Source organism: Bufo bufo, chromosome 1, assembly GCF_905171765.1.
Source record: "Bufo bufo chromosome 1, aBufBuf1.1, whole genome shotgun sequence".
Lineage (NCBI taxonomy): Eukaryota > Metazoa > Chordata > Amphibia > Anura > Bufonidae > Bufo > Bufo bufo.
This window is the reverse complement of record NC_053389.1, coordinates 423,035,089-423,058,342: the sequence shown is the minus strand read 5'-3', so window position 1 is coordinate 423,058,342 and position 23,254 is coordinate 423,035,089. Positions and strand designations below refer to the sequence as shown.

The window sequence follows — 23,254 nt, the reverse complement described above, 5'->3', positions numbered from 1 at the left end:
AAAAAAGTAAAAATGTCAGCAGCAATGAAATACCACTAAATGAAAGCTCTATTAGTGAGAAGAAAAGGAGGTAAAATTCATTTGGGTGGTAAGTTGCATGACCGAGCAATAAACGGTGAAAGTAGTGTAGGTCAGAAGTGTAAAAAGTGGCCTTGTCTTTCAGGGTGTTTAAGCCATGGGGGCTGAGGTGGTTAGCAGGGATGTCAACCGTCCAGAAATTCTTGGACAATATGCAAAATAGGGAACTTTTTCTAGTGACAATGAACAAAAAAATGAGGCATCCGTGATTTTTAAGAGTCTGGGTGTACTTTAGCAGGTTATTATTATTGTAATTATCATGATGTTACGGCTCACAGTAAATGCTGGTAATCAGTCCACATCAGTATATTGAGCCTTAGACATGTAATACTCACTGTATAACCTTTATCATTTATTATAGTTTTACAGTTCGTACGTAAAAAATGTTTGCTTCTGTGATTTTTTTTTGGGGGGGGGGGATAATTTGTCAAGGAAAAAAGTAAAATTCAGGTTGGCAACACTGATAAGGAATCTTTTACAAAGAAGTAGACTGAGGTGACACAATTTTACATACTTATGAAAGCAGCCATAGTTTATAGCAACATTTTTGGAGTTATATTGCATAGTGCTTTCATTGATGGTTCAATCAAACATATTTTCTGTATTTGACATAACATTTACTGAGATTTTATTAAACGTGCCAAATGTGCTAAATATGTTGTCACAATCTGTAATAATCTTACATTGCAATTTTTCCAGGTGCCCGAAATAAATTTTATGAAACACAAATATCTGATAGTTGGGAGGAAATTGAAGCTATAAGTGAATCTACTAAATGCAGTGTGTCTGAGAAGTCAAGTCCAGATTCAGAGTGGAGATATGAAGTAGAAGGCTTCCATGTGGCCGGGCAGGAGGATATTGATGACCCAAAGTTCTTCGTTGACTTAAATGCTGGAGACCTAGAAGACTCTGAAGTCTTTGATCCTGTATTGACATTTCTCAATAAAGAAGGCTATGATTCTCATTTCCAGCCCTTATATGATCTTTCTATGTCTTTCCTCAACTCTACATTTTACGGGTTTTCAGAAGAAGAAGACTTGGTAATGTACTTGGAAACATCCCGGAACTGGGCAAAAAGGAATAACATGTCTTGGGCTCACATACGATGTTGTTTCCTTCTAGGACGGATTTGTGCCAAGAGAATGAAGCTATCCCAGGCAAGAGTTTACTTTGAAGAAGCCTTAAGTGCCATTAGTCATGGATTTCTAGATTTGCAACTTTTGGCTGCCTTGTACGGAAATTTATCAGCTATCTACTTGAAGCAAAATTTGAAATCTAAGCAAGAACTTTTGCTGGAAAAAGCTGCTAGCCTTTTAACTTGCATATCTCAGCATAATTTTAGCTCAGAAAGTGAGCTTGAGGTGCTAAAATATGTATTTAGGAAAGCTGTAATTGTTAACAATGCCTCCTTAGAATCTCGTACTTGCTTCCTTATATTTCGGTTGCTATATCAGCTCGGAAGGCATGACGATGCTCTACCATTTCTGGAACGCTTGCAGTTTCTTCTTATTACTTCATGCTCCCAAACTTTGAATTCCAATACAAGTGTGATGCCCATATTAAGTTACTTGTATGATAAAAAATATCTGCCCCATGTTGCTTTGGCATCAGCTAGACTGTACAAATCAGTTGGCATGAAAATAATGCCATCTCCATTGTGGCGAGTTGGTGTAGTTATGCAAAATATATCCAAAATTATGGGATGTCCACTAAAAGGCAACCATATTCCAGCTCAAGCTTCCCCTTACTTAAAACATGCATTATCCTCTTCATACGAAGGTGGAGATGTGAAAGCTCAGAGAACGTTGTGTCTTCTTTTATCCAAGCTCTACCTCCAACAAAGTCTTCTTTCTGGCGCCATTGGTTATACTAAAAGGGCTGTTGAATTAGGTAGATGGACCAGTGAAGAAGCAGCTTTTGAGTCTGCTCTGTTTTTAGGCTGGTTATATATTTTGAACGGGAATTTTGAACAAGCTTGCTGTATTTTAATGCCTCTTTTAGACTCCATGCAGGAAACTGACAGTACCACTCAGTGTGGTGTTGTGCACAATCTCCTTGCAAATGCACAGAAGAGGAATAAAAAGGTACATGAGTCTTCAAGGGGGTATTCATATGCCCTTAAAATGGCTACTGAAACAGGCAATAGAAGAAACCAAGCCATAGCCCTTGCAAACTTTGGGACATTGGCTGTGTCTTGCCAAGCCTTTATTATGGCAGAGAGATATTTTGTAAAGTCTGTCCAACTTTTTATAGATGTACATGACTGTGGTGATGCAGAGAGAGAGCTATCTCAAGTCTTGCTCTGGTTGGGAAAAATCTTGATAGAACAACAGAAGCTTGAAAATGGCAATGTTTGCTTTGAACTTGCATTGCTGTTTGCTATGAAGTCCACTAACTTGAAAAGTGAGTTATTCCTTTAACGTGTGCCCTAAAGAGAACCTGTCACCATGAAATTCACTGCAGGCAGCATGTTATAGAGCAGGAGAAGCTGAGCAGATTGATATATAATGTAGTTTGGTGGGAAAATATGAAAAAATACGAGTAATGGTTTCTGCTCTTTTCTGCTAAGGGCATATTAGGAGATAGCAGTCAATCTCAGATAAGATGGCCCACTTTGGAAGCTCAAAAATAAGCAGCGATTGTAATGCATAAATTACAAGTCTTGCTGAATATTCTCCCAAAAAACTATACATACAGTATATAGCTGCTCAGTTCCTCCTGCTCTAGACATGCTTTTAGACATGCATGTACCGTACTTGTTTTATCTTGTTGTGTTTGTAAACTATACCTTTCATAGTATCATATAGAAAGTAATATCAGGATGTGCATCTGGGTGAATGCTGAGTTCATACAATGCATTTGGATCATTTTATGCTTTCATATTTTTATATATTGTGGCCTTGTGCTAAAATAAAAAAAAAATCAAAGCTTTTCCCCATAATTCTACACTCAATATCTGATAATGACAATGTGAAAATGGAAAGTTTGAAATCTTTGCTAATTTATTGAAAAGTATAAAAACTAAAGTATTGTACAGGGAGTGCAGAATTATTAGGCAAGTTGTATTTTTGAGGATTAATTTTATTATTGAACAACAACCATGTTCTCAATGAACCCAAAAAACTCATTAATATCAAAGCTGAATATTTTTGGAAGTAGTTTTTAGTTTGTTTTTAGTTTTAGCTATTTTAGGGGGATATCTGTGTGTGCAGGTGACTATTACTGTGCATAATTATTAGGCAACTTAACAAAAAACAAATATATACCCATTTCAATTATTTATTTTTACCAGTGAAACCAATATAACATCTCAACATTCACAAATATACATTTCTGACATTCAAAAACAAAACAAAAACAAATCAGTGACCAATATAGCCACCTTTCTTTGCAAGGACACTCAAAAGCCTGCCATCCATGGATTCTGTCAGTGTTTTGATCTGTTCACCATCAACATTGCGTGCAGCAGCAACCACAGCCTCCCAGACACTGTTCAGAGAGGTGTACTGTTTTCCCTCCTTGTAAATCTCACATTTGATGATGGACCACAGGTTCTCAATGGGGTTTAGATCAGGTGAACAAGGAGGCCATGTCATTAGATTTTCTTCTTTTATACCCTTTCTTGCCAGCCACGCTGTGGAGTACTTGGACGCGTGTGATGGAGCATTGTCCTGCATGAAAATCATGTTTTTCTTGAAGGACGCAGACTTCTTCCTGTACCACTGCTTGAAGAAGGTGTCTTCCAGAAACTGGCAGTAGGACTGGGAGTTGAGCTTGACTCCATCCTCAACCCGAAAAGGCCCCACAAGCCCAAACCAGTACTCCACCTCCACCTTGCTGGCGTCTGAGTCGGACTGGAGCTCTCTGCCCTTTACCAATCCAGCCACGGGCCCATCCATCTGGCCCATCAAGACTCACTCTCATTTCATCAGTCCATAAAACCTTAGAAAAATCAGTCTTGAGATATTTCTTGGCCCAGTCTTGATGTTTCAGCTTGTGTGTCTTGTTCAGTGGTGGTCGTCTTTCAGCCTTTCTTACCTTGGCCATGTCTCTGAGTATTGCACACCTTGTGCTTTTGGGCACTCCAGTGATGTTGCAGCTCTGAAATATGGCCAAACTGGTGGCAAGTGGCATCTTGGCAGCTGCACGCTTGACTTTTCTCAGTTCATGGGCAGTTATTTTGCGCCTTGGTTTTTCCACACGCTTCTTGCGACCCTGTTGACTATTTTGAATGAAACGCTTGATTGTTCGATGATCACGCTTCAGAAGCTTTGCAATTTTAAGAGTGCTGCATCCCTCTGCAAGATATCTCACTATTTTTGACTTTTCTGAGCCTGTCAAGTCCTTCTTTTGACCCATTTTGCCAAAGGAAAGGAAGTTGCCTAATAATTATGCACACCTGATATAGGGTGTTGATGTCATTAGACCACACCCCTTCTCATTACAGAGATGCACATCACCTAATATGCTTAATTGGTAGTAGGCTTTCGAGCCTTTACAGCTTGGAGTAAGACAACATGCATAAAGAGGATGATGTGGTAAAAATACTCATTTGCCTAATAATTCTGCACGCAGTGTATTGACATAAATATAAAGACTCTTTACTCAAGATTTAAGGTGGATTTTCCTCTTTCCGATAATCTATTACATTATCAGGAACAAACTTTCTTGTGAACACTCGTTCCCGACAATCTGCCCATCTAAATGTGCCGCTAATCACCCGATGAACGATTGAAACGCTTGTTTATCGGGTGATCCTTTCGTTTTTGCAGAAACACCAATTATTGTTTCTGGGCAGCAAATTGTGCTGTCTAAACAGCGATCTGCTGCCCAGAAACAAAAATTCTGTATGGGCAAAAGCAATCGCAATAGCGATCCCTCGTCCTCATACTGTGATGAAGATTGCTGCATGTAAATGCACCAGTCTCCTTCATTGAATGAGCAGCCGACTGTCAGAAAGGAACACTGTCGTGATGGTATTTGGCAGGTCATGAGTAGTGCCTGGTTTCTTCCAGAAGCTTCCATGAAGCTTAGAATTGAGGCCAAAAGGTTTAATCTTGGTTTCATCAAAGCAGAGACTCTTGTTTCTCACAGTCTGCTTTTTTGAAAACTGGGTGGGCTTTCATGTGTTTTGTACTGAGAAGAAACTTCTTTCTGGCCTGCCATAAAGTCCATATTGGTGGAGTGCTACAGTTGACCTTCTGGATGTTTCTCCCATCTGCACACAGGATTTTTAGAGCTCAGCCAGTGTGGCCATTTGGTTGTTGGTCACCTCTCTTACCAAGGCAATGGTCCTGGTTGTTTCAAACTCCTTCCATTTAAGAATTATGGACACCACTGTGCTATTGGGAACTTTCAATGCAGCAGAAATGTTTTGTACCCTTCTCTAGTTCTCTACCGCCATGTAATCCTGTCTCTGAGCTGTACAGGCAGTTCTTTCCTCCTTATGGCTTGGATTTTGCTATGATATGCATTGTCAACTGTAAGACCTAATATTGACAGGTCTTTGTCTTTGCAAATCATGTCCAGTCAACTGAGTTTACAACAGGTGGACTCCAATCAAGGTGTGAAAACATCTAAAGGATGTTCAAAAAAAATGGGGGGAATCCCAGAGCTAGTTTTCAAATGTCATAGAAAAGGGTTTGAATACATGTATAATTTTAATTTTTCTTTTTTAATAAATTTACAAAAGACTCTAAAATCCTGTTTTCAATTTCTCATTATAGGGTAGTAATGTAGAATAATTGGAGAAAATATTGTTTTATTCTAGCTGAAGGCCACAATCTAACAAAATGTGCAAAAAGTGAAAGAGTCTGAATACTGTCCAAATGTATGTAATTGAAAATGAATCTATCCCTAAACACATTGGAGCAGATTTAAAGAGGACCTTTCACCACTCCTGACATGCCTGTTTTAATAGCTTCATGCATTCCCCATGTAATAACAATTCTGGAACATCTATTCTTATGTCTCTATGTTGTGCCATTCCTTTATTATTACCTACTTATCTACTATAAGTTATAAATTAATTGCTAGAAGTCTGCAGGGTACAGAGGGGTGATAAGTTGGGGGGTGTACCTGCATAGTCTGAAAATGGCAACACTGATTGGATAGAGTGTGCACACTCCCAACTTATTACCACCCCTCTGTACCCTTACTGCAGACTGCTAGCAATTAATATATAACTTCATTCATAAATTCTCCTAGAAATAATAAAGGAATGGCACAACATAGGGCCATAAGAATAGATGTTCCAGAATTGTTATTACATGGGGAATGCATGTAGCTATTAAAACAGACATGTCAAGAGTGGTGAAAGGTCCTCTTTAATAATACTGTCTAAAAGTAAGCAATTGTAAACTTAGAAAATGTTAAACTGCATAAGATTTAGGTTGATGCTGGATGATAAATCTGTTGCATTTTTAGACCATTTAATTTAAGTTTATGCCACCTATATGTTGACAAACAGAGGCATATATAAGCCATGCCCTTTTTTCAGTGACACCACACCCCACTTTCACTAAGGCATGTCCCCTTTCTGGCATAAAAGGGTTAGAAAAGTGTCTAAAACGCTTGATAAATGCAGGGCAAAGAATTTACGCCAATTTTTTTTTAAAGCAAATCCCTTAACAACTTGTGCTGTATATGTATAGAAGAAGTCAGAGGTTTAACCTTACACACACCATGATTTACAGTTACATTGTGGGGTAAATATGTATGGAGTGTGCTCAACTGTCAAGCCCGCTCCATCTGTGGTGGATGCCGACTATATATTACTGATAGGTATGGCAGATAGTGCCATATCTGCCCTGGGAAATGGTTCACTGCTGTGTCAATTTACAAACTGACTGTTTGGGATTTTAGGTAATTGAAGCTGAAATATTATGTACTTTTAAATCTATGAGTGTCCTGGTTTTCTTGGTCTCAATGTGTCCTTCTCTGATCCAGTTTTTCGAAATTCAACAGTGACATTCTACTCACCCTATATATGTCATAAAATATTAATTTGCCTTGCAAAAAATGGCAAAATAATATTAATGAAATGTATTTAAACACCACAAGAATCCTGCCAAGTATGCCATATATGCAAGTTTTGAACAATTGAAATGTTTAATATTTCTTTTAGTTTTCTCCCCTTTTTCTTTATCAGATTTAGAGAGATTTCAAATGTTTAGGCCTTAATACTATGTAATTTACATACTGAGTGAAAAGCATGCACTTATATTTTAATTTCTTATACGATTTATTTCCCACAGGTCTTTTTGTAATTTTATATAATTTGAAAAGTGATTGTACTATGCATTACTTATGCAGGTCAACTTAGTGTCATAGAAGAATTGTCCAATTTCTACAGTGAGGTGTGTCCGGTCATTGGAGCTCACATAACATATTGTGAACACTGGGTCCACCTACTGCAACTTTTGAAAGACAGAAAAAAGGAAGGAGATGTTTTAAGTACCCTAAGTAGGCTTTATCAGACTCTGAACACTGCCAAGTAAGTACAGTCAACTTGATGGTGTATTATGTGAAGTGAGTTGATCAGCAAACATGAGTAATAATTATGTTGAAAATCTAGAACTAGATATCAATCACCCTGAGTCACTATCAAAGACCCATCAAAAAGCTTATTTTGTCAAGGTGATTCGGAGCCCATCATAGAGTGTTGCTGTCCATTCTGGCTCACAGAGGAGAGTCTTGAGTGGGGGAAATAACCCAGTAATGTGCATATGCATATGGGTGATCATACATTTAATTTAAAGTCACCATATGACTGGACTTTTAATCTCATTATTAGTGTTGAGTGAATTTCAGGAAACATTCGATTCTCCACGAAACAGAATTTCCTCGTGCTTCTTGGTAACAATTTTTCTTCCCCCTAAACTGGTAGTTGAAAATAAAAAAAATTATACTCACCTCATTCATTTGATCATGAAGAGGCTGTCTGCTCCCATCTTCATTGAAGAAAACCCGATAAAGGAAGGAAGCAGATGGCCTCTCCACGATCAAGTGGATGAGGTGACTAACCCCTGGATTAACCCCTGAGAAGATAAAGATGAGTCTCAGATGCCACGATCAGTGTTGAAAGCGGCATCTGAGGGATTAAATGATAAGGGCAGCGCAATCGCAGTTCATTGCACCTGCTCTGTAATTGGTAAGGAATTCAATTACTTGACAAAGTTCAGCGAAGCTGTCGAGTTGAATTTTTCAAAACTTTGCTCACCTCTTCTCATTATGTACCAGATGGTCTTACACATTTTAGCATACGGTATATACAAAGAATGTTGCGGTTTAATAAAAAACTACTTTTGAAAAGCGATAACATTGTCTATTTTTCTGATTTTTCTGATTAATCTTTTTACTCTTATTCAACCATAGTTAAATATTGAACTGTCAGGATTGGCAGATCACCCTTTATCCAGATAGCAAATTATATTACAAAACCTGGTGTTATATATATGACACCTTTCAGCCAGAAACTCACAGCTACAAAAGATAAATGAAATTAAAATAAAACCTGAATGATTGCTTCTTTTAAATTTGTAAAAATAACTTTTAGGTTGTAAAAGATCACTCTATGGAGCTGATAAAAAGAATAAATTATTTTCATTTGTATCATCTCTTTTTCTGCAGTTGCATTTGAAAAATATCAAAAGTTTTATTTTAAAATTACTTGTTTTTATTAACTCTTAGCCTGGAGGTTACATATGGTTGTAATAATCTATTTGCGCTGGCAAAGTGTGTAATGCTCAGATGGACCTTTATTTCTTATTATGGATGACTTTAACTACTGTTGAAAGAAAATATATGATTTATGTTGTACAGTGTTGGTGTACTGTGAACAATTCCTTGAGAATGTAATGTAGCATACAAGGTCTGTGTTTACTGTGAAGCCACTAGCATTTTTGCCCATTGACAAATTTTTTGATAACCAAATATATACACTAGCAGATGATGAAAAATAATCACCTGGAAAACAATGCGATTGAGCTGAGATTGACAACGTATAAATTGCTAGTGGTGCTTGGTTAAAGATCACAGAACCAAGGTGGTGCATCCTTTATTTTGGGTTCTGCAGCATGGTCTATGTTGAGGCAGGGTCAACTAAGACTGGGTAGCATCTCCCCTTGCTGCGATACAAGCTACCACTCTGGCATTGTAACGCTGTAAAGATGCTAGATATCCTCCTGTCATTCCAAACTCTTTCAGCTTGCACCTGTAGTTCAGCCAAGGTTCAATAGTGCCAAGGCAGACCTTTCCTTCATCACTGAACACTATTGTTTATCATTCATGTCTCCAGTGGGCCCTCTTGCCACACCAGTGCAGGCATTCATGACGATGATGAGAGGTCAATGGCAAACAAGCTGGAGCTACTGCAGAACCAATTTGTGATGCTGTGGCTGTCTTTTGCGATACAGCAGGTCTTCTTATATTGCATCTGTCTTGACCATCCAGAACCCTCTCTACATGTGTGAGTGCCCCCCTTCTGACCATTGTAAACAGAATTTTCTTGTCTAACTCTTTCCGAGATTTGACGGATGGACAATCCAGCTTCTTAGGAGTCTCACTATTTATCCCTTTTCAATGTCCGTTAACTGCACAAATAGTGCACATCTTTGTCTAGCAGGCATAGTGAACATTTCAACAACACCCAATCAACAGTCCAGTAAGAAAGAAGATGAAAAACTGTGATGTATAACACCCTCCAGCATTGCCATATTGTAAAATAGGCTTTCTTATAAATCTTAACTCCTTCATGGTGTTCATTGTTCAGTTACTGGAGTGTACATTTGTCCAATAACCATGCTGCTATCACCTTTCACTGACTATGTCAGATATTGAGGTGCCATCTGCTAACAGTAGATGTTTCCTGGTCAACATATATCTCTGGCTATAATTTGTATAAATATAGGTGCCATATAATGCTAACAGTACATGTTTTCTGGTCACCACCCATCACTGGCTATAAATTGTGGATATGCAGGTGCCATCGGCTAACCGTAGATGTTTCCTGGTCAACACCTATCTCTGTCTATAATTTGTTTAAACACAGGTGCTATCTGATACTTACAGTAGATGTTTCTTACTCACCACCTATCACTGACTATAAATTTCTAATAGTGAAGTGCCATCTGCTAAAAATAGGTGATTCCTGGTTACCACCTATTACTCAGTATAATTTCTAACAGTGATGTGCCATCTGCTAACAGTAGATACTTTCTTTATTATTTGCATGCGCATAGAACTGTGTGAAACATTTTCACAACGGATATGCACAAATTAACAATCAGTGAATTATTGTACTTATTGCACAAGAGAATAAAAAAGACGCAATATATATTGAACATGCAGTCATACAAAGAGAGCAGAAAGATCCCTATGCAGTCCAGAGGTTACAAGAATCATAATCCACATTGGTAGCCATAATGTAGACAGGCATCACATATTGACATGTATCCGGTGAGGGGAGGGGGCATATTTTTGTGAATTTAACATTTTCCTTTGTTCAAATGTTCATATTTCTTTCTAATGCAGCAATTTGAACTACTTTTTTCACCAAGTGGGAGATTTACACCTTTATAATGGGATCATGTCCTTTGCTGCAAGAAGCAGTTGTAGCCACAGATATTTATCATATGGGTTCAAGTGGTCAAGGAAAATCCGGGGCAGGAATATGAGGTGGGGATTTAGTGAAGGAATCCTTGTTCATACATCATTTATAATGTTTCCTACCAGTGACTGCGTCACATTCCCACCAAATGTGTAAGACTGAGCTCTGATGTGCTAACTAAGCATCTCCAGTATAAGTCTGGAATTGTATTGTACTGTATTTATGTTGCACCACTGGCTTTTCATACCATCTACTTGCAAGCTTGTAACTAGTTTATGGCAAGTTTATGCTTCTGGAGGAACTATAAGAATGCCTATAGGCTGGTTTCACATCACCGTTTCATTTTCTGACCAGAATATATTTTTTTTATGCAATACTTATCTTAAAAAATGGATCTCAGACAGAAATGGCTAAAACAGATGCAAAATGTGCATAACAGATGCAACAGGATCCATTTTTTTTCTTGATGGATCAGAAGAACAGAAAATGAAACACTGATGTGAAACCAGCCTAAAATAGTCAATATTTCGATGAGGTGATATTGTGTTCCAATTCTTTCATCTAAGCTTTAGCATATTGAAGGATCTTATCAAGGTTGTGAGAAATTAGGTGTCTGTATATTTTTGAAGTTGCCTTCTTTGTTGGTGAAGCAGAGAAAACCATTTGTTTTAGCCAGACTAGATCTCTTAGGCTATGGCATTGTTTTTATTAAGTTCTTAAATTTAGTCAGCATTTTTGAAAAGACCCATTGTTGCTTGGGGGAACAAGCTCCATCCACTAAGGGTGGGTTCACATCATGTTTTAACCCTCTTTTTGATGTATACATTTGAAAAAAATACTAAAATGCAGCACACCACCTTCTTGTATCCTGCACATCCTATATCCTCTATGGCATCCATTTAACGTATACATTTTTGGTATATATTAAACAGATGGGAAAAACGTCATGTAAACCCAGCCTAAGATATCTCCCACAAAACTTTTAAGATAGTTTGTAGAGGGAGCCATGTGCCAGTGAGGGGTTGCCTGTGTCCTAAAAAAAATCTCCCATTCTTGTGAGGAAGTGGACCACACCTTTTCGTCTTTTGAAATCTCGCTCCATACCTCAAGAATAGCATTTGTAAAGTGATTTCTGTTAAAGTAGAGCATTTTAGTTGTCTGTATGTATAATAAAGAATGTGTAAGTGGGGATTTTATTATAGTTTCCTCTATTGGGAGGTCAAGTTTATACTTAACGTTTTGTGCTAGTCAATAATTCTATCTGCTTCATCTGTAACTTGATAATATGTGTACATAGCAGTAATTAATCACATCAAGAAATTTAGGTCTGATTAAGACTGAGTAGAATGACCAGTATTTTGCCAAAAGTAGTTTAAAGATTTGTGTGTAGTTTCATAAAATAAGACTTAATAATGGGAAATAAATGGGATCGTTTATCATTTAATAGCATCATTTTTTTGCAGCAAAGGTTCATGATTCAATGAAAACTAGGAGTTTGGGGAGGCTGATATCTACAGTCCTAGAGATTTAATTGAATTAGTAGCCCATGGGAGCTGTATTGATGTCAGGACTATCTTGCAGGGGCATGTGGCATTGAGAGTTATTGATTTAGAGGAACTATTGTTGTTGAATATAGAGTGAAAGTAATCCAATGTGGTTGTTAGGGCTGGTAATGATCCGTTATAGTTGGAGGCTGCAGTGTAATGTGTATAACCCTCCACAGTTATTCCTTTTATGGGATGAGTGTGACATATGGATTGAATTAATGTCTCAATGGAGAGGACAAAAGCAAAGGGGAGAGGGAACACACCAGTCTTGTGCCATTTAAGATATTGAAGTGGGGAGATAAAGTTCCATTGACTGATGCAGACAGGCATACGTCATCATACTGATAACACAGTTTGGTAGTCCAGATTTATGTAATGTCCGTTTCACAAAAGTCCAGTCCACAGCTCAAAGACTTTTTCAGCATCAGTGACTGGCAGAATCTTCCTAGACCCGGTGAATTGGATAAGATGGAGGATTCTCAGGTTGTTATTATTGCCCTCCCTGTAGTGTTTCAGCATGTTGGCTATAAGTATTGCTATAAGTAATATTGGCTGGTAGCTACTGCACTGAGAGTCATCCATATACCCTCCTTCGATAGTTATGTCATGTGCCTCTAGTGATTGCTTTGGGAATTTGGGGACATATGTGAGATGGAATTAAAAGTATCTAGTAGGATGCAATGGAGTGTGGCGGAGCTCACCTGAATCACCACCAGTGTAAGCCCGGAAAAAATGCCAGGAACCAGGCGTGAACGAAAGCAACAGAAGAAAGTAATCCAGCTTCCAGGATGCCAGTAGTAAACGTGATATTCTTTATTTCATGGGTGCAGAATAAAATCCAACATGTACATCTACGCGTTTCGGATCGTCAGGTTCTGATTCTTATTCATGACAATGGTATATGCTGAGTGCCAGTCTTAAATAAAAAGAGAGGCCGGACATCTCAGGTGGAGATAATTGGCAATAACCACTCCTTCTTACATGCAAATTAAATTTCCTGGAAAATCTGTAAAAGACAAAAAAGACAACATATGCTAGGATCAGTAGTGCAATATCAAATCCTGTCTGCGATTGAGTCCCTTTGGTGTACGTGTATCCATAGAGAAAATCCAGTAGGATTCTCTATTTAGGAGAGATCCTAGCACATGTTGTCTTTTTTGTCTTTTACTGGTTTTCCAGGAAAGTTTAATTTTAATGGAAACTGGATTACTTTCTTCTGTTGCTAAAAGTAACTAGTAGGTGGGGAAACAAAACATTCTCAAAAGTTTTATAATAAAGGATTATAAGTCTGACTGTGCCCAGACTTTTTGCTGAGAGAGGTTTAATTTGGGGAGATTCAGATTGTTGAGGAGTTTCCGTTCCTCACTGGTCTCCTAGTCTCTTAGTCTTTGTGAGAGCATCTTTGGTGAGGGATTTGATTCCTTTGATATGTTCTTGCCTACATTTGGCCAATGGAACCATTAATTTAGAGCCCCTGTTACCATGAATACTCCATTAATTTCAGGGGAGAAGCAGAGAACCTGCAAGAGGTACAGGGCCCCTGCTCTTGTGATCTGATAGTTATTCCCTATCCTGGGGATTAGAAGGTCTCTTTTTTTTATTCACTTAAAGGAGGTTTCCTTCTATTACTTGTTAGATCTCCCTGTTAAATCAGGAAAATGTATTTTTCAATTGTAGTCACTTATCTAGCCATTGCTGTACGTACTTGTTTGGGTGCCCCCATAGTGTGATGATTCTTATTGGCTGGCCTACATATAAGCAGGAACCACTTTGTTTTTTTATGTACAGAAAAACTCTGGGCAGTAGGAGTTACTAGGCATTTGTGACCACCTACACTGCAAATATTAGGTTAACATTCTGAGAGGGAATCAAAGTAACACCAGAGGGCATCATGAAAAGTATGTACCAACAATATTGTAAAAATGCACAATGTAAAGCAATGTACATTTTATTCATGGGACAACCCTTTTAATGAAAGGTCTATTATTAAATATTCATATGTATATATTGTGTACATAATATTGTACAATTCTTTACTCCAAATAATTTTGACTTAATGATCCCATTTAGGTGCTTGTCGCTGACTATTCTTCTAGTATGAATGCGTTAATTTGGGGCTGCTTCAGATGGTGCAGATAGCACTATCCTCCAATGTAGTTAACCCAATAATCTGACACAAGATACTGATACTCCCAACTTAGGTCTCCATCCAGCGTCTGCAGAGCATGAAAATCCCACAATAGTGAAGTACCTTCAGTGCAGTTAAATAAATAAGCGTTTTATTATACTCACAAACAAGTTAAAATTGATAGCATGTCTTAAAACACATTAGCTTCTCTTTCATATCGCCGCCCATGTGAAGCTAATCTGTTTTAAGACATGCTATCAATTTTAACTTGTTTGTGAGTGTAATAAAACCCTTATTTATTCAACTGCACGGAAGGTACTTCACTATTGTGCTATTTTGATGCTCTGCAGACGCTGGATGGAGACCGAAGTTGGGAGTATTAGTGTCTTGTGTCGGATTATTGGGTTAACTGCATTGGAGGATAGTGCTATCTGCACCAACTGAAGCAGCACGGTCCCAAATTTACACATTGGAACTCTGTGGGAATATACCCACTTCACTTAAGGGACCTGGAGCGCAAGTATATTTTTAGAGAAAGCTATCGTGACTGGAATTTTTATTTTGACTTTATTCTTCTAGTATGGTATGGTGTGCTCTAGCAGTGCAATATAGGGTGCATGGTTTGCAATTGAACTTGGCTATCATGCTTTGGGGCCCAGCAGGCTTCCATGCGAAAGCATAATTATTAGTAAACTGTTCAAAGATATTGACATAACATAATGGAACCATGATAAAATTCTAATACAGTAATGTCATTATATAGGGTTATATAATAAAGTACATAACCAGAAACACATTATACACATTAGTGATTGGGAAGAATAGCTTCAATTTACTTCTCTGTGCTTTACCCTATCATGAGTCTCAACACTGCTGTATTAAGAATATTGTATTCATTTCTAGATCCCTTAGAAAAGCTCTGGATTATACAAAGCAAAGTCTAAGGATTTCCATTGATCTGGGGCAACATGAAAAATCTGCTGAGAGGTGGATTCAAGCTGGAAAACTATATTATCTGCTGCAGGAAGATGAACTTGTCGAGATATACCTGCATGTACGTAATAAATGTGAAATGCAATGTAACACTAAAATGTGAATGGGAAGGCTCTGCTCACAGTGGTATTATTGGCAGTCTGTCCTGAGTTTGCCAGTCAGGGGTTCTGACCTTATTTTGATGGTATGAAAAATACAGTCTGCAGACCTTTTTTATTTTTGCTGTCAAAATACTGTAACCCTTGACAAATGCCAATATGAATCGATGGGATGCACCAAGGTTTGCCAGGATCTGTCAGAAATCAGATCTGGCACAGCTGTCTTGGGTTCATTGAAAACTGTGCAGACAGAATTCAACTGGCAACATGGCAGGGCAAAGTCTAAATAGGGTATACATCATATATAATTCCACCGAATTTCATTATATTATCACTGGATGATAGCAAAAATATCTATGCTGCATTAGTGTGCAGATTTTAAAGGGAGTCTGTCACCAGCAACCTTCCCATCAAAATATTTTCAAAGACACATAGCTGTGGTCCAGCTGATTAAAATGCTGTTTTTCTTTTGTTGATCGATGGCTCTGGTCCCGAGTTATAATGATGATTAGTCATTTGGTGCAATGAGGGGGTCACTATTGCTCTTGTTGCTCTCAAACTCTGCTCCTTTCTGTGGCCTGCCCCTCCCTGGCTGCTTTGCCACTGTCTGGCTCTGTCAATCAAAGCAGCCAGTGAGAGGCTGACCACAGAAAAGAGTGGAGCTTGGATGCAACAAGAGCAATGGTGACGTCCTCATTGCACCAATTTGTATATTAAGAAAAAGTATCATAACTCGGGAACGGAGCCTTGGATCAACAAAAGAAAACCAGAGTATTAATCAGGCGAACCACAGCTATGTGTCTTAAAGGCTATGTACACATTTGAAGGCAATTTTTTTATGATTGCATTTTACTCATTTTTGGCTAAAATCTTTTTTTTTTTCAACTAACCTTTATTAAAAATATTGAGCCATTCTGTCACAAAGGTTTAACTATTTTTTTTAGCTGTGTTGACTTTTTACTTTAACTTTGTGCCGGTCATCTAAGAAACCTTATTTCTAAACTACTGAGAGGTCATAAACACTTATTTAAGCCACATTCTTATCAGTAAGATAAGAACTGAGTGTTTCTAATATCAGAGAGCAGAGCTCCCTAACAGACGGAAAAGACAGAAAATTCAAAGGGAGCTACTAGAGCAGTGATGGGGTTCTGAAAACAGCCAAGCAAGTTTACATCTTGGGAGTCGTAGTTTTACCACAGCTGGAGTGCCAGAGGTTGGCCATCACAGTACTAGGGCATCTCAGCTCTGTACAGAAAAAAAGAACTTCATATTTTTGATAAAGACCAATTTGAAAAATTATTTTTAGCTCAAAATGAGTACAATGCAATAATAAAAACAAATTGGCCCTAAAGGTGTACATAGCCTTCACCTGCTTAATATGTTTATATGCCAATGCACAGTATGCTAACAGTTAAGAATTCTCTCACTTTGCCTTAATTATACGCAGATATAGTTATAGAAAAGGTTTAGTAAGTTTGTGAATAAATTGTATAACGAGAACTGGTCCTGAGTTACAGCCTTTTTTCTATAGCCCAGAGTTGCTTTAGATTTCTGCTGATCACCATTAGAAACAGTCAACAGTTTGATGACATATACATCATATTACCCAAATTAATGTAATTTATTGCGCTCTTCATCTTGGGAGTTATACATTTTTCTGTACATCTGTAAATATAAGGAATGCTGGGAGATTTGTGTTCAGTAGATTTATAAATTCAGTTTTGGATGAGGATCAACTACACGTAAAGTAATGCATTAACAGTGCTAACTTATACCCAGAGTCCTATGTACCTATGCTTTTCTTCATCAATAGCAAAAATTCTGTTAACCGCCCTGGCTTTGCATTGAGAATGAAGCAGAGTGGCTTGTTGTTACCCTCCTAGCATCTAGCAACTTGTGAGCACAACCAGTGTAGCATATAATCATAAGAATCAAGAAGGCGGCAGATTTTGCACAACTTTACTGCGAAAAACAGTTACATCTTAGACATAGTACAGTGGAATACATATTATACAGATACTAGAACAGACTGCAATTACATACTACAGGTATGTTTAACCCTCTTACAAACTGTTACATGTTCCTTGACTCCCCGCACCCCCTTGTTAAACCCCTGATTATACCTATAAATTGTGAAATAATGCTAAAATGTTAAGATACACTGTGGCTATAACATGCATCTAATACAGGCTGGCATCCAGACTTCCTTGAAAGCAGAGCACTTTACTGCAACATTGCACCTGTATGAAGCTGCTGGAGATGTGTTCTTCCATGGGCTGCAGACGAGAGAGAAGGCTCTACCATTTTATAAGGTAATGACTACTTATAAATAAAACTTCTAAATGCTAACCCTTTGGGAACTGGAGAGCCCTAATATTGTAATCCGTGTTTAATCAAGAATTTAGTGTTTCTTGCATGATATGCATCTATACAAAGAATATAGTAACTAGTTAATGACAGCCTGCTGACTTTTGATGGCAAATGGTGCAAGTCCTTTGTCTACAATCATCTTTTGCCATAGTATAGGGAGCAGAGCTGTTTACTGTATGCTCCTGCTGTAAAGCTGTCCATATACATTATTCTTTTGTTGGCGGGTTAGGACAAAACTATAATGTTTATGGGGAGCTCCCGACTCTCCCCAACTTCATCAAATGTATATTTTCTTTTGCTCTTCCTGGAGGTAAGCCTTCGCTAGAAAAAAATTACTCTCAAAAAATTACTCTAAAAAAATAAAAAAAACACACATGACCATAATAGCATGAAGAATTACTTAACAGGGTAATTCAGTGTGAAACTTGAATAGTATAAAATATTTTAAACATCAAAACAATTTTTTATTTCAAAATAAATATATAAATTGCAAAGTAATTTATATGTAACCCCCAAACAGGGCCAAAAATATGTTATCTTTCTTTCTTTTTTTTTCTCGTCGATAGAGACTAGTTCTGAGACAGAATTATTTTCATGGGCTGGTGGTTGCATTGCACAGTGCCTTTATTGCAGTGTTTTTACTGTGGTGCAGATCTGGTATCAAACTGAAACATTATGTTATGCTTTCAATAAATGCATATTATTTGAGCATCATCTTTGGATTGCCCAGTTCTCAGTGAATATTGACATAAGAAGTTGGAACCTGTCCGAGCGGCGCGATCTTCAGCCTCAGAACGGCCTTGTTGGGAGAGACATGCTGCAAAGCCATACCCTGTCCCCTGGTAATGCAACAGCATCCTTAGCAACAAGATGCAATGCTCTGTTTCTCCCTGCAGCGGATGTGTGCTGGACGAGATTAGCAGTGGATTGATTGCTCAGCTGCTCTATTCCTACGTTCTAATATTTCTGATGGAGCACCTATCAGGTGCTGATCCAGGGGCTCGGTGCTCTATTTAAACCCCTTCCTGGCCATACACCAGTGCCAGTGATAGCTAGGTTCCTGGTTCTTGTTCCTATGTTGATTTGGATTGTTAATGTTTTTGACCTTGTCCTATCCTTTGACCATTCTCTGTCTCTCATGATTTGTACTGTGCATCCTGTCTGGTTCTGACCTCGTCTCGTCGTTTGATTACTCTCTGTGTCTCATTTTTGTACTGCATTGCATTTCCCTGTTCTGACCCATTTACATACGACTCTGTCTTTGTGTTGCTTGTCTGTAGGAGTTTGTCTGTCTGTAGCATAGGGACTGTCGGCCAGTTGTGGTCTTGCTACCTAAGGCTTGCACTGCAAGTAGGTAGAGAAAGCAGGCTGGGTTCCAGATTGGGGCTCACTGTCCGGGTCTGTCCCTTCCTACAGGCATTACACCCATATAACATTACTCATATGATAAGAGTTGATATGTAATATTTAGTGAAAAGTAGTCTGTTTTGTAAGTAATTTTCAGTACAGCCATATTCATAAGGTGTATCCTCAATTTCAGGAAGGTGCCTTACCACTAGCAAAGAAAGTAGAAGACACCCGAGCACAGCTCCGAATCTTTCACAAACTCACACAGCTTCTAACAAATCAAGGAGATCATAAATCATCACTGGAATTTGCTACAATGGCTGTCAGGCTCAGCACTCTTATTGGTAGGTATTCCACATGTTTCTTCTCATCTTTAAAGTGTACCCAACTTTTCAATAAAAATACCGTATATGTCGGCGTATAAGACGACTGGGCGTATAAGACGACCCCCAACTTTTCCATTTAAAATATAGGGTTTGGGCTATACTCGCCGTATAAGACTACCCCTGAATGCCCAGCCCTCCCTGTCTTCAAGACGATCTTCTCCAGTCCAGGGAACTGACTGGGATCTGTGGATGGCACTGTTATGGGGAGGGGGATCAGTGGATGACACTGCTATGGGGGGGATCTATGGATGACACTATATAGCATCTTATGCTATATGTGTCATCCACAGATCCACCCCATGACAGTGCCATCCACAGATCCCCCTCCCCCTAAACAGTGCCATCCACAGATCCCCCCCTAAACAGTGCCATCCACAGATCTCCCTACCCATAACAGTGTCATCCACAGATCCCCCCATGACAGTGCCATCCACAGATCCCCCCATGACAGTGCCATCCACAGATCCCCCCTCCAAATAGTGCCATCCACAGATCCCCCCCTAAACACTGCCATCCACAGATCTCCCTCCCCATGACAGTGCCATCCACAGATCCTCCTCCCCGACGCCCAGAGGAGTATACATTTATTAACTGTAATCTGTAAACTTTAACTTTAAATGAGCGCTCATGTCTTTACTATTGTACCTTACTCTCAGCTCTGGTAATAGGCAGTGCGGGCGGCGCTCACTCACTGACGTCACGCGCCTGCGCCGCCTAGTGGAAGGAGCAGGCACGTAACGTCAGACGTCAGTGAGTGAGCGCCGCCCGCACTGAGCTGAGAGTAAGGTACAATAGTAAAGACATGAGCGCTCATTTAAAGTTAAAGTTACAGATTACAGTTAATAAATGTAGTGAGCGGTGGGGCCCTGTATATTCTAACACCCAGGCAAGCGTCCCCGTCACCATGGGAACGCCTGGGGGTTAGAATATACCATCGGATCTGAGTATACCCGGCGTATAAGACGACCCCCGACTTTTGAAAATAATTTTTTGTGTTAGAAAGTCGTCTTATACGCCGGCATATACGGTAACATAATGTAAATCAATAGTACAATCTTTATGGATTCATAGTATAAAGTATTCAGATACAAGCATGTAACTGCTTTTTAAACAAAAAGAGGAGACTGAAATCAATTGAAAATGTTAAGGAACGCCTGCAGTGCTGGTGTAGGGTAAAATGTAGATAATATTAACTCTTGATGTACATGCCTGGGGCTGAAGACTGACTCCAGGTTTTTAAGTTATCCTCTCCACACCATAGGGCATAACTATATGATTAGTAGGGTCCGATTCTGCAACCCCCACTGATCCCAGGAACGGGTCCTGTTCCCCCTTTTTAACGGTGTGGCAGGCCACACATATGCCCTGCTGCTTCATTTATTCTCTCTGGAAATAGCCAGCGTTCTACTCTGCCATTTCCAGCGACCCCATAGAGAATCGATGGAGATGCAGGGCATATGCTCGACCTGCCACTCAATGAAGAAGAGGGATTAGTGGGAGCTCCAGCGTTCAGACCCCCACAGATCACTGTGGATGGAGGATAACTAGAAAAGTGGACACAGGTCCTTTAACAGGTGAGGATTTCTTTTTTAGTTTGACACATATTTTGGCCCAGAGTTTTAATTTTAATTTAATTTTATCTTTTACACAAAAACTTTTAAGGATAGGGAATATGAAAAGGTCCAACAGCTATGACACGATGGATGATAAGTGTCTGATTGATGGGGGTCTGACTGCTGGGACCCCCATGATCAAGGAAACGTGGTCTTAAGACCCCTAGTGGCGTAGCTAGAAATGACTGGGCCCCACAGCAAATTTTTGAATGGGGCCCCCCTCCCCTAGTAATTTTTTCGCAACCCCTTCCTTTCATGCAGCCCCCATTCCTGTGGCTAGTAAAGATCGCTCTCTCAGACCAGGGCCGGCAGCTGTTCCATCTGTTTTATACGCTGTCTATATTGTCACTGTATATCATTTCATTGTGTAATACTGTTGAGGGGGCCCTGACAAAGTCTTTTAGTCCTCCTCCTCCTGGATGGGCCCCTTCTGGGTCAGGTCCCCAAAGCAGCCGCTTCCCCTGCTTCCGCTATAGCTACACCCCTGCCTTGTGTACATAGATTGGTGGTAATGTAATTGAATGTCTCAGGACCCCTTTTTTCATGTTCAGTGGCTGTTCCAGCAGTCAGACCCCAGCAATCTGATATTTATCACCTATCCTGTAGATAGGCAATAGGTCATTATGGTAGGACAACCCATTTAATTATAATGTAGATTATGTACAATATGAGGAAGTTAAGAATTGGTAAATTTCATGCCAGACATTTATGCTTAAAGAGGTTAAAGGGTTTGTCTCACTTCAGTAAATGGCATTTATCATGCAGTTAATACAAGGCACTTACTAATGTATTGTTATTGTCCATAATGCCTCCTTTCCATCACATTATACAAAGCACGTATCCATTATTATTACCACAGTGTAATCCAGCAGTGGTGGCCGTGCTTACACACTATAGGGAAAGGCTGGAAGTGCGCATAGGCAAACACATTTACCTATAGTGTGCAAGCATGGCCACCACTGCTGGATTCCAGAGTGCTCAAAACCATGGATAAATGCTGTGTATAATGTGACGGAAAAGAGTCAATATGGACAATCACAATATATTGTAGGAAGTGCCTTGTATTAACATTCTCTACATGATAAATGCCAATTGCTGAAGTGACACAACCCCTTTAACCCCTTTAAGTGTGTTACACTTAATAGGGTTCAGCTTAAATGTCTTGGTGTGTGCATTGTGTGTTTCCTATGTGTGATTGGTGTGTGTTATATATGTTCTATGTATCAGTGGTGTATGTGCAGCATGTGACAAATTCATCAGTGGCATGTGACCCATGTATAAGTGTCTTGTGTGCTTCATGTGTCCAATGAGTGATTGGTGTGCGCTGCATGTGTCTTGTTTCTGACTGACTTAAGTGCAGGATATCCATATATGTGTAAATTCTGCCACATGTATGTTTGTGCATTTTGCTGTGAATGTCTGCCATCATACTTCAGCTTTAATATTTCTGTTATCACTGTAAGTGCTCATGAACACGACCGTTGGATGTTTTGCAGTCTGTAAATTGCAGATCCGCAAAACATGGATACCGAGTGTGTGCATTTCACATTATGCGGAACAGAACAGCCGGCCATGCGGACATACAGACACGGAATGCACACAGAGTGTTTTTTTTTCTTTTTTTGTGGCCCCATTGAAGTCAAGTGAATAGTACAGACACGTAAAAAAATAAGTTAGTGTACAGGAGCCCTAAGGTGGCCCCAGAATCAGTTACACTGGTGGACCCTAAGTACCCCAGTCCGACACTGGTTATTGAAGCCGCTGCAAGCAGCAGGTAACAGAGAGCTCAAGCACACACCGAAAAGAGTTGACATTAGGAGAGCTATACAGACATCCCAACCATTACAAATGGTCCTGGTTGGTGTCAGACTCCCTTTAAGGCTACTTTCACACTAGCGGCACGGACCTCCGGCAGGCTGTTCCATCGGGTGAACAGCCTGTTGGATCCGTCCTGCCGCTAGTGAACGTGTGCCCCCAGACTGCCGCTCCGTCCCCATTGACTATAATGGGACGGGGCGGAGTTCCGGCGGAGGCACGGCAGCGCACGGTGAGAGGCTGCCGAAATAAAACTACGACATATCTGAC

General features: G+C 39.4%; 1 protein-coding gene across 5 annotated transcripts in view; it reads left to right on the top strand.

Moving 5' to 3' along the window:
• Positions 1 to 23,254, top strand: part of SH3TC2 (SH3 domain and tetratricopeptide repeats 2) — a 114,489-nt gene that overhangs the window by 83,326 nt on the left and 7,909 nt on the right. For all 5 annotated transcript variants that reach the window (XM_040406420.1, XM_040406413.1, XM_040406406.1 and 2 more), the window contains 5 exons: positions 778 to 2,481; positions 7,393 to 7,573; positions 15,266 to 15,416; positions 17,643 to 17,765; positions 19,364 to 19,514. In XM_040406420.1, the coding sequence (XP_040262354.1) occupies positions 778 to 2,481; positions 7,393 to 7,573; positions 15,266 to 15,416; positions 17,643 to 17,765; positions 19,364 to 19,514 (2,310 nt within the window). The remainder of the gene's footprint in view (positions 1 to 777; positions 2,482 to 7,392; positions 7,574 to 15,265; positions 15,417 to 17,642; positions 17,766 to 19,363; positions 19,515 to 23,254) is intronic.